Source organism: Ruditapes philippinarum, unplaced genomic scaffold (assembly GCF_026571515.1).
Source record: "Ruditapes philippinarum isolate M1 unplaced genomic scaffold, ASM2657151v2 ctg17408_1_1_1_1, whole genome shotgun sequence".
NCBI classification, from domain to species: domain Eukaryota; kingdom Metazoa; phylum Mollusca; class Bivalvia; order Venerida; family Veneridae; genus Ruditapes; species Ruditapes philippinarum.
Genome location: NW_026853102.1, coordinates 5,914 through 17,903, shown reverse-complemented (window position 1 = coordinate 17,903; position 11,990 = coordinate 5,914). Strand labels below are relative to the sequence as shown.

At 30.9% G+C, this 11,990-nt stretch overlaps 1 protein-coding gene across 1 annotated transcript; it reads right to left on the bottom strand.

Moving 5' to 3' along the window:
• Positions 1-466: 466 nt before the first annotated feature.
• On the bottom strand, positions 467-2,914 carry LOC132734065 (myeloperoxidase-like; the record flags this gene model as incomplete). The annotated part of the gene is made up of 4 exons (XM_060720769.1): positions 2,785-2,914; positions 1,869-1,974; positions 1,198-1,418; positions 467-643 (listed from the first exon to the last, which is right to left on the bottom strand). Coding segments are annotated over exons 1-4 (634 nt in total), but the record flags the coding sequence as incomplete, so codon positions are not given.
• Between the last annotated feature and the right edge of the window lie 9,076 nt (positions 2,915-11,990).

Sequence of the window (11,990 nt, the reverse complement as noted above, 5' to 3'; positions counted from 1 at the left end):
TACTGTAGAAAAATCATCAAAAATTTGGGTTTTATGTGCTTCCAGCATGAGGAGGAATAAGTAAGTAAGTAATCATCTTTAAAAATTGATAAATGATAACTTTCCACGTGCGGTCCAGAATGTTTCATATTTCTTAAGATGGAAAAAGGAGACTTAATTAAGTTATTATGAAACCATTCTGTTAAGTACACTTCTGCAGTAGTTAGTAAATATACAAAGTGAGCCGAATATTACCACCAAGTTTACATTGAAACCCTTCGGATTTCAAAGCAAAGATGAGACATCTGATAATATTTTGCTACGAATTTATATGCTTAACCAACTTCTTAGACTTTTAGAAGAAATTCACCGAGAAAAATTTCAAAAGGCGATATAAATTCCAACCACAAGTTTTATACATTTAATTTGCTTGTCCTGTTAGGAGTGTTACTTGTGACACATTTTTATCCAATGTTTGTTTACTTACTTTTCATAAGTTCGGTTAGAACAACGTCATGAGCCAGAAACTGTCCGAATTGCATCATCATGTAACTTAACCGTTCATCAAACACCATATTGTCGTCTGCTCTGTGTATAATATTACTTATGTGGCGTGGACTCGGCAGTTTCCCGCTGCAGCCTATTGTACGTGGGCTACCCTTTGCTAGATCAAATATAAGCGTTTCATTATATGTAAAAAGGTAAAATATATTCTACCAAATTTTAAAAATAAAGAAACATGTCTCACTATTATTACTTACTTGGGTTTATTATACACAAAGCTGAAAGATGTACCATAACATAAAACTTAAAATTATTTGCTTCCTTTTACTTCTCATATTAATACATGCAGATCTAGACTATTTCACCAACCAGTCATACATGTATATATTTTTTTTCTTATCCCCCATCACGACCGAGTGGTGAAAGTCACTGACATTTAATGATTTGCCCCTGACCGCTGTTGGTTCGTATTCCGACTCTTCTATATAAGGAACCTATTCAGCTAGCTCTTCTTCTTTGTCTCGGATCTTTTCATTGGTCAGTGCACTTTATGCGTCAGTTTCTGACCAATGAAATACTTGAAATCTGCATCTGATCTGGTATACGGTCAAATGGACAGACCGCCACGGCGTCCAGTGCGTTATACCCACCCCCAACTCTTCTACGAAGGATATGGAACTAATGTTAATTTTATTGAATAAAAATGACACTTACCGTCATCGTATGCATTTGGCAAGTCCCTTCTTTGAGCCCTATGTGACTTGCCCCAAAAAGGGTTCCGTATATTATTACATGAGCCGTCTATGGTACGGTATTCGTATTCAGACGAGCAAAAAGTCGTCTGCGTGTTACACTCAGATTCTAATGAATGTGACGAGCGTCGTTTCCTCTGTTTTCTTAATGGACATTGTAAATCTAAAAATGCTGGATCACATCTGAAATTGATTTAATATTTTATCAAATAATATTTTATATTATATAAAATAAAATCTTGCTACGAGTCCAAGAACATTGTTAGTAGTAGTAGCGTTTCATCGGACATTGAAACAAATGATGAAAAATGCTAAATTCAAATATTTGTGTGGTGTAGTTGAACTATTATGGTGGTCAAATATATATGAAGTACTTGAATTCTCGGGTTCATCTTCACGAATTGACAATTTCAACTTTATAAATTAACGAAATTCTAACTTCGCGAAATTGAAATCGTGAATTCATAATATTGTATCAGTATACTCTATACAAGAGTAGTTCCAAGTTTTTTTCTACATTAATTCACTTATATTTTGAATTAAAGTCTATACAAAAATACAATGCGTCTATACAAAAATACAACGTGTCTATACATGTACATTGTATATATTAGAATGACTGAGGTGCCTTACCCATATATTCCAACATAAGTCATGATTGCATTGCATTTCTTATTACATTTCTCTCCATGTGAAATACCATGTTTATCTACACAACTGTACGGCTCGGAAATTTCCCCTGAAAACAAAAATGAATTTATAATTGAATAATAATATTATTCTATTGAAGTTTTCTTAAGGTAAAATATCTAATGCTTAATAATTTTATCATTTGATTCAGAGTATATCTATTATTATGTTTAAACTCAAACAATGTGATTCAATGCTGTAATTGTAGTCGGTTTTAAAATAATTGCAATCTAACTGTGATAATATTTAATTGACAGTTTTATTTACACTTGCCCTCTATGGCATACCACCAAACACATGGGACAGACAACAATGAAAACAAGAGTCTCTCTTTTTCTTGTGCTATCCTTGGTGCTGGCGTGCACGTCATGGCTTATTTATTATCATGTATGTTTTAAATGTCCATGTATATGAATTCTATACCGAAATAAATATATCTATCTATTAATATAACACGTATAATGTTTTGTAAGTAAAATATCAAACGCAACATTTAAAGGCCTTCGGTTAAACTGTATATGAAAAGGAAAAGCTGAGGTCACAATGAAAATTAACCACAGCTTCATCTTTTCATTATATGAAATTAAAAAAAAAATCTTCTGTCTCATTATTATATTTGTTGGGTTAAGATTTTCCAAATAAAAGAATATATCATAGAAGAGGAATTAATATAAGTATTGTTTTACTTGTTTTCCCTTCAAGTCTGATTTTCTTTGTTGTGAAATGTTTGTAAATGTTGTTTATGTACAATTTATTAGATAAATATAAAGTTAGGACTTTTTTCATACGTTTCTGACATTGTCATAAAAAAAACATTTACCTGGAATTGCGAACACTTATATACAACAGCATGTCTTACCTCTATAAAACTTGCGTATTGCTTCTTGTTCGGCATCTTGGCATGTATCCGCTAAGCAGGAGATAATTTGGACGGAAAGACACAGCAAACTGATAGTGAAAGTATGTAGAAATAGATGACATCTTCCCATCGTATGCTTATTTTAACCTGTATATAGGTAAAATAATAATTCAATATACAATTTCTAAACTATACTGTTATTTTCATATTTACATATTTTCATTGATATCGCATTTAATGATTTAACGAAGTTCCTTCAAGGGAAAGAAACCACAAAACTTGTGTATTTGTCAAAGTTCTTGATTATTTCCGATTTTTTAAAAAAAATATAACCATTGAAAATTCCCTGCGAAAATAGTCATTTAAAAAAAAGAAGAAAATCCCTGATGTTTCCCTGTGAGGAAGCTTTTTTCCAATATTCCTAGTTTTCCACCCCCATATTATGTCCCTCCATGGCCCCCATAAAATTCGTATGGTAAACCAAGTTTCTGTTATGATTTTATTTCTTTAATCCGTTCAGGAAAAAAACACGTTGCTTATTATGAATTAATTATCATTATGTGAATCAGATTGTTGAAAAGGTGAAGAAATAGGTTTCTCCAAGAACGACTGTTTGTTGTTGTTGTTGCGGTGGTGGTGGTTGTTGTTGTTGTTGTTTTGGTTAATTAAAACAGTCATCCTGGCGTGTATGGTTCCGAAACATCTAAAATACCTTCTGAAGTTAATGTAAATGTATATTGTAAGTAACACTCCTTGATCAATAAAACAATGATTACCATGACAGAGGTATGCATACATGTCATTACAAACTATTACCCCCTTATATCCCTTTGCATTGCTTTCACTCTTTCCGAACAGCAACAATCGCAAAGCAACACTAACTCTCATCTAGTAATTGTCTATAATCTTTTTTCCCCTACTTAATACACATTCTGAATGTGCGGATATTTTTTTCCGATTTTATTCGCATCTTGAATGTGCGGATATTTTTGCCTTTCCTGTTTTATACGCAACTTGAATGTGCGGATATTTTGTGCCTTTCCTGTTGTATACGCATCTTGAATGTGCGGATATTTTTGCCTTTCCTGTTTTATACGCATCTTGAATGTGCGGATATTTTTGCATTTCTTGTTGTATACGCAACTTGAATGTGCGGATATTTTATGCCTTTCCTGTTGTATACACATCTTGAATGTGCGGGTATTTTTGCCTTTCCTGTTGTATGCGCATCTTGAATGTGCGAATATTTTTGCCTTTCTTGTTGTATACGCATCTTGAATTTGCGGATATTTTTTGCCTTTCTTGTTGTATACACATCTTGAATTTGCGGGTATCTTTGCCTTACCTGTTGTATACGCATCTAGATTGTGTGGATATTTTTTGCCTTTCTTGTTGTATACGCATCTTGAATTTGCGAATATTTTTGCCTTTCTTGTTGTATACGCATATTGAATTTGCGGGTATTTTTTGCCTTTCCTGTTGTATACGCATATTGAATTTGCGGATATTTTTTGCCTTTCCTGTTGTATACGCATCTTGAATATGCGGATATTTTCTTGGATGTTGAGATACCTTTAATTCTGTTTTATTATATACATATCTTAATTTGCGATTATTATTTTTGCCGAATCCGTTTTACATTCCAATTCAACACCCAAACTGACTGTGCAGGATCCGTTTTGCATTTCCTATATCATACAGATTCTCAATGTGCGGATTAATTTTGCCTTTCCTGTTTTATTTGTATCTTGAATGTACGGACACCTTTTTCTCTTGCCAATTTTATACGCAACCTGAATGTCCGGATATTTTTGCCTTTCCTATTTTATACACAATTTTATTTTGCCTTTTCTTACTAATACGCATTATGAATGTACGGATATTTTTTGCCTTTCCTATTTTATTAGCATCTTGAATGCGCAGATAGTTTTGCCTTACCTAATTTAAACGCATCCTGAACGTGCGGATATTTTTGCCTTTCCTATTTCATGCACATTTTTAATTTTCCTTTCCTTATTGATACGTATTCTAAATGTGCGAATACGTTTTGCCTTTCCTATTTTTATACATGTATTTATGTATTTATATTTAAATGTGTGGTTACTTTTTAACTTTTCTGTTTTATTCGTATTCTGAATTTGCGGATCCATTTTGCCTTCCTTTTTTCATACAAACGCTTTATGGATGGATTCTTTGAACTTTCATTTTAAACGTATCCCATAAGTAGTATAGAGTATGATGGTTCCGGGACACTTTGAAGCCTAAAAAAGTGTTTATCTATCAAACCAAAGGGTAAGACAGCTCGACATAGCTTACCCATCAACCCAAAAAGTAAGACAGCTCGACATAAAACCCCATTTTATTGATTTAAGAACACCCTCAGGCCAAAATCCCCCCGGAACCATCATACTCTATACTACTCATAAATAGAATACAGGCGGGAACCGACGAGTCCTTTTTTATAATTAAAATATATATAAATGAGTTTACAAAAACAAATATATTGTTTAAAAGAACGAACATACACCGATAATGTAAATCCTCAATATGTTACAACAAAAAACGGAAGATTAATGATAAAAGCCGCGTGTGCTTCATGCGGTAAATTGAAATCTAAGTTTGTAAAACAAGGCGGTTAATCATGAGTAATAAAAATGTTTGTCCGGAACCAACTTTTAAATAGTTGCAGCCTATAAATCAATATGTCGTTCCGTATCACGTGTACAGTTTTCCGCTAAAGATCAATAGTGAAACGTCATCCAGAACATTCGCCTAGTGTGCAGCTCAATAGATGTTAAATGCGTTGTTATTATTTCATCAGCCAGGAATACAGAGTGGTTAGACAGAATGTAAGTTGTTTTACCATTTTTCTTTAACAAATATAGTAAATGAATTATTTATTCTTTTATCTAAGAAGTTCTTTCGTTAATCATTAAATTTTTGTTTTTATTTTAGGGCTGAACAATTTGCGATAGAGATGTTTAAATATATAAAATCCCTGGAAGATTTTCTTTCTCGTAAAACGGAGAACGGAGAAGTAATTACGCACGATGAATTTAATGAATGTGTACTTATAAAAACACAATTGAGTACATTTCTAACATTCATAATTTTATGAAAGATCATGCTCAACAACAAGTTACAGAAGATCAATAGCTTCGTTGAATAATAAACAAAAAGACTTAATAAGAACAGATGAAATAAAAAAGATTAACGATTTGGGATTGAAATCGTTGCAGCAGGTTCCAGATGTGCAACAAAACCTACGTCAACAAAGTAATAAAACAAAAGCAAAAAAAACATACAATCAAGTGAAAAATGAAGTACAAAAATCATATTCAAAAGATCGGAACTTGGCTGGAGAGGTTACGTTGGAGCTTGAAAACACCGACAGCTGTTTTAAAACTTTAAAAACACTAGACAGACATACGCAGAGTGCTGGAAGAACAAAGTTGTTTTATAATATTCAAAAAGGAGAGGTTTTAAAAAGAATCAAGGATTTTGAAAAAGGAGGTTTTTTAAACAAAATTAAAGAAAACGGTTTACAATATAAAATTTCACACTGTAACTTTTTGATTAAATTGTACAAGTTTTCACTCAATCATTCTAATATAATTCATTGTTCATTGTCATTGCATTTTCTACAAAAGCATTGGAGTGTTATTCCACGGATATTTGATGAATTGAAATGGTAATAAATTAATATTGAATATCCGTGGAATAAGAGTCGCAAAACGACGAGTGTCGGCAGATTGATTTTTCCATTCGCTGTGTTGAATATTGGAAAACTTTTGTAGAGGCTCAAAACGACGAGTGTCGGCAGATTGATTTTTCCATTCGCTGTGTTGAATATTGGAAAACTTTTGTAGAGGCTCAAAACGACGAGTGTCGGCAGACTATTTTTAAACATTAGTGAAATAGTTTATTATTGTTTGTTCATTTTCTTTTTGATTATTGATGTTTAAATGTTTGTATAATATATCATATAAAGACACTTTCTGTTGTAATAAATGTATGAAATATAAACAATAATAACCACACAGCACACACTTGTTTTATCTTGATACTGTATATTGTTTATAATTCAAACCTGGAATGTAACTGATTACCTCTTTTGTGGAGGAAGTCCGAAGGGTCGAAGTAATTATTTCTGTGATAACACACCCAATGTGTACCCGGTCCAATAAAGTCATCTAAATTTATTATCCCGCATTCTTTACTATTAGAAGGTAAATTATTTTCTACTGAAGACGCCTTGAAAGTTTTGAATACCAAGTTGTTTTACCCATTGTTCTATTTCAAAGTTAGATAATGGTTTGTTCAGGAATTTTATTTTTTTTTTACCCTGGGAATTCGTCTATATGGAACTCGTTGTGCATCAACCTGTAAACCCTTGCCACTTAATAATGATGTAATTAAAGGTATTCCTAGAGATGCTGCTAACATACCAAGGAAACCACATCTTGCCGTTGCTTGTTATTTAACTTAATTACCCCCGTCATTTCATTAATTGTTTTCTTTGCTGTGGTGTAATAAATGTAAATATTTTATTTCTTTTATTTCTTGCTACAGATTACCATACCGTTTCCAAGTATTATTTACTTACACCAGTGCTAGCCAAACCACTTAATGCTCCAACACCTAAAGGGGCTAATTATTTTTGGAGCTAATTTGTGTAATAAACGGAATTAAAGTGTTAAGAAAACCGCCTTGACTGCGCATTTGTTTCCGCGATATCTTAATTTCTAAGCCAGATTTATTCTGTTTAGCCCTATCAATTTTATTTTTTGTGTCTGTGTTTAAAAGTATTGGAAAAGTAATTTACCATTTAAATCTTCATACTTCAATCTTAAAAGTATACGGGCATTTATCTCTATATGATTTCGCAAGTTTGTGCTTTTGTCCTTCTGATATAATTTATTTTATATTCAACGTAAGACATTTATATAATTATATAATTATTTTTTTTCACCAAAGACGTCTGTCTTAAACAATAACAATTTCATTTCCAATAGTATTTAATTGAACTGTTTCTTCATACATTACAATGGCATAGACACAAATAGCTGCAGCTGGCGTACATTTAATTTTGCATCTAATGTAAGATGCTTGGATCAGATGCAATTTTTCTTTTTTAATTCCAAGTTAAAATGAGATGAATCCCGAACAAACCTCAAAGTTTGATATATTTAAAAGGGACCCAGTATTTTTATCATTTTGTTTTGGTGAAAATAATCTATTACATCGTCATATATTCTCGTTATACTAGAATATTCTGTTTCGGGGTAAAAAACACCATTTCCAACTTCAAGACGACAAGATTGCAAAGTACAATTTCTATTATTAGCATTTAATTTAAAAGTATCTAATAAATGAGGGTTTTGTTCTTGTGAATTACTTTTATTAGCTCTTTGTAAATAAACAAACACATGTTTAGGATTCATTACACCAGCTGTTATTCTAAAAATAATATTGCTTTGTTCTATATTAGATGATTGTGTGACCATTTCTCGAAGATTAGTTCCACTTTTTTGCTTTCAAATAATGTTCAGAAATCAAACTAATATCCTCAGCGTTAAAGATTAACCGAGGAACCCATAAGATAAGTTTAGTAACTATAACTCTTCCATTATCAACTCCAGCTGCCCTATGGATTAATTCATCGTCGTTTGTTAATGTAATGTAATTTGAAATTTGGCTAGGGGGCAACATATTATATCTCTAAACTCCGAAAAAATGAATAATTGTTTAAAAAGGATTTTACATTTAATTTCATTACCTCCTTGAGCTAATAATTTTCTTGCAGCAAAACCTTTATTAAATCCAGCCTGATTAGCTCTAGATTCAGCTACATTTGTATAATCCAAAAGCAATTATTCATTACTGTCCCTTGTTTCTGCATAATCTTTTCGTTAATTCAACTAAATTCTTACATTCACAACCCTAATATAAGTTATAACAATCATATACATTCTTTCCATTTTGTTTTTATAACTAATTGATCAATTAATGAAGCTGCATTGTTTATTCTACAGCAATTTGATCCAGCATTATCATAATTAAGCTCCGTTTGCCAGTTTATATTTATTTAAAATTTACCTCAAAATACCCATTGAACCAATTCATAATATGAAGATCTATCATCTATAGTAAAACTATATCCATTTTTCTGCTGGGGTGGACGTTATTGTCCAGGATTGTTATTAAAGGTGTATCTAATCGAATAGGTGTTTTTTTCATATCTTTCACAGTATTTGTTTTGATCGAAACATATATATTATATATCTTTTTAAATAATCGCCTTCCGGATAACAATTCATTTATTTGTAAATTTATATCTCGTCTTCCTGATCCAGATAACAAATTCATTTATTTGTAAATTTATGTCCTCAGTATCCTTCTTTCTAATTCTTTTACAATTTTTATCGCCAACTGGCGGAGGTTGTTTCTTCTTTTTAAATACACTGTTATTTTTATCAGCAGCTAAATTTCCGACTTCAGTTCCCACCTTTTTGGCGCCACTTTCAATAGCAGTTTTACCTACAGTTTTCTAATACTTTTTTACCTACAGAAGAAAATAAAGTGTCAAAGAAACCTCCTGCACGCGAGGAGATACCTTCTCCCGTCCAATTATCAACATGAATATATACTCCACTATTTTCATCATATACTTTTTGTGCATTATATAATTTACATTTCTTTTATAATTAATGTAAAACTTGTTTCTACTTCATTAAAATTGAATTTTTTTCTACCAAACACATCTGTATTATATATTCTTATCGAAATTTATAATATTTCTAATTTATTTCAGATAACAACCCTAATAGGTTCTTTTGTAAAAGGATAAGCTTTGTTAAATCCGCAGTACTCAATGCATATATCACATCACCAAATTCTCCAATCAACAATGAATTATCAATCAGATCACAATGTATATCAATTGTATCCACAGAATAGTTATATTTGGTTGTAAAGATCCCCATTCTGTTTTATTTACTTTTTTCTTTTAAAACCAAGAAGTTTACAAAATTCTGACAGTGTAAAATCTAATGAATAATTTTTCTATTAGTGATATTAAGAATTTTAAAACTACTCAAAATCAAATCTAAACTTATAGGTGCTATGGCAGAAGCACCATCGAAATCATATTACTTATTAATGTTTCTCTTATGTAATTATTGATATCTGTGTAAGAATAAGAACCATTTGTAAAGAAAATGTCTTTCCATTCCTTACCATTATTATAGCGAATTCTCTATTATCATATTCATCACTTATATTATGCCAAGAGTAAGTCAATTGAATTTATTGAGTCTAATCCAACAATATATCTTTTATTTTTATTCTACCGGCTAGATATTGTGATTATATAAGCCAAGTCTCACCTTTTTAAAGTTGAAATTTAAATCTGTTACTTAGCAACATAAGGTTTAAAATTACTAACTTATTAAAACACTAAATAATCATCCCTTTCATGTCTTTTGTAATTTAAACTCATAAATTATCCACATATATCAAATTAATCTTTGTAATGAATATAGTCATTCTTAGGAATAGTGAATGTCCAAACTAACAAATCAACATCAAAAACACCATGTACATCTAATTAAATGTATAATAAAAATGAGAAAGATATATATCCTAATAAATCTCAAAAAGACACAATACAAGTATGAATTCTTCAAGACTTTGAATCAAATTTGGTTAAAGATGACATACAGGGGAAATGAATCATATTATACAAAAAAAATCTGAAATTTAAAATAAACTGAATGTATGTTTATGTTTTTATATACCATATCATTTTAGCCTAATTCATGATTAATGTTAGGTTCTTAAAGCAAATGAAAATAAAATCTGGATCATTTGATCCAGTTACAGATCCTTTCCTTGTAAAGTCAGCACAGCGCCTTAAGTTTGGAAAGAAATTTACAGCTGTTCTTTCACTCTGTTTTTATTACTTAGCAGAGATACAATTTCACGTTTTGTCTCTAAAATTGATTCAATAACAACTCATCACCTTAGTGCAGTAACAGGTTAACTCCTTATGTAATTTAATAGGAGTTAACCCATAATTGCACTAAGGTGACAAAATGCAAGGTTCACATGTACAATACAGTTCAAAACAATTGTTGATGTAAGGATTAATCATAAATAACAAAAAGTACAATTATCTGTCCTTAAAAACAATGAAAATGCACTAACTAACTTATGTTAAGTTTTAAAGTCCATCTATAAAACTTTTTATGACTCACTCAAAATGATGCATAAGTGAACATTAAATATCATACGAGGAAGAAAGACAAAGAATCATAAAAAGATTCCAATATGAAAAACAACAAAAACAACAAAACAACAGCATCATGGTAAAGAAGCATTAAAAGAAAATAATAAAAAATACACTTAAAATTGCACTTTATCTGTAAAAACCAATAATCATTTTATGTGCTAACATAAAAGGAAACTGTCAAAATGTACATAGAGATAAAATGCCCACAACAGAGTCAGACAACCTTTATATAATATAATATAATATAAAAAAACTACCCTAAAAGTACATTGTGCTTTTGGAAAAAAAATCTTTTACAGACAGTTTTTTAATACCTTATAAGCTTTACCATTGACAGTAGAAATTTGACTTTTTGTTATTTTGCAAAATGATGATCATATACTAGTATCAGTTTATATTTTATAATGATTTTTGACAGGCTATATAAGAGTTGTGGGCTTATATAACCAAGATCATTTAACAACGGTTATATGATCTCTATTCAAATGTTATATGACCCCTAGGCAAAGCTAATATGATCATTAGGAAATGGTTATATGATCACTAGGAAAACCTAACATGATCACTATGAAAATGTAATATAATCACTTAGGAAAGGTTATATGATCACTAAGCAAAACTAATATAATCACTAGGAAATGGTTACATGGTCACTAGGAAAAACTTACATGATCACTCGGAAAAGGGTACATGATCACTAAGCAAAGCTAATATGATCACTATGAAAAGTTATATGATCATTAGGAAAAGCTTACAGGATCACTAGGCAAAGGTTACATGACCACTAGGCAAAGCTAATATGATCACTAGGAAAAGGTTATATTGTTACTAGGAAAAACTTATACCAAAAACCATTATAAATATACTGCCAAATTACCTGTCAAAAGTCTTAATTTATTTGATTCTTGAGTAA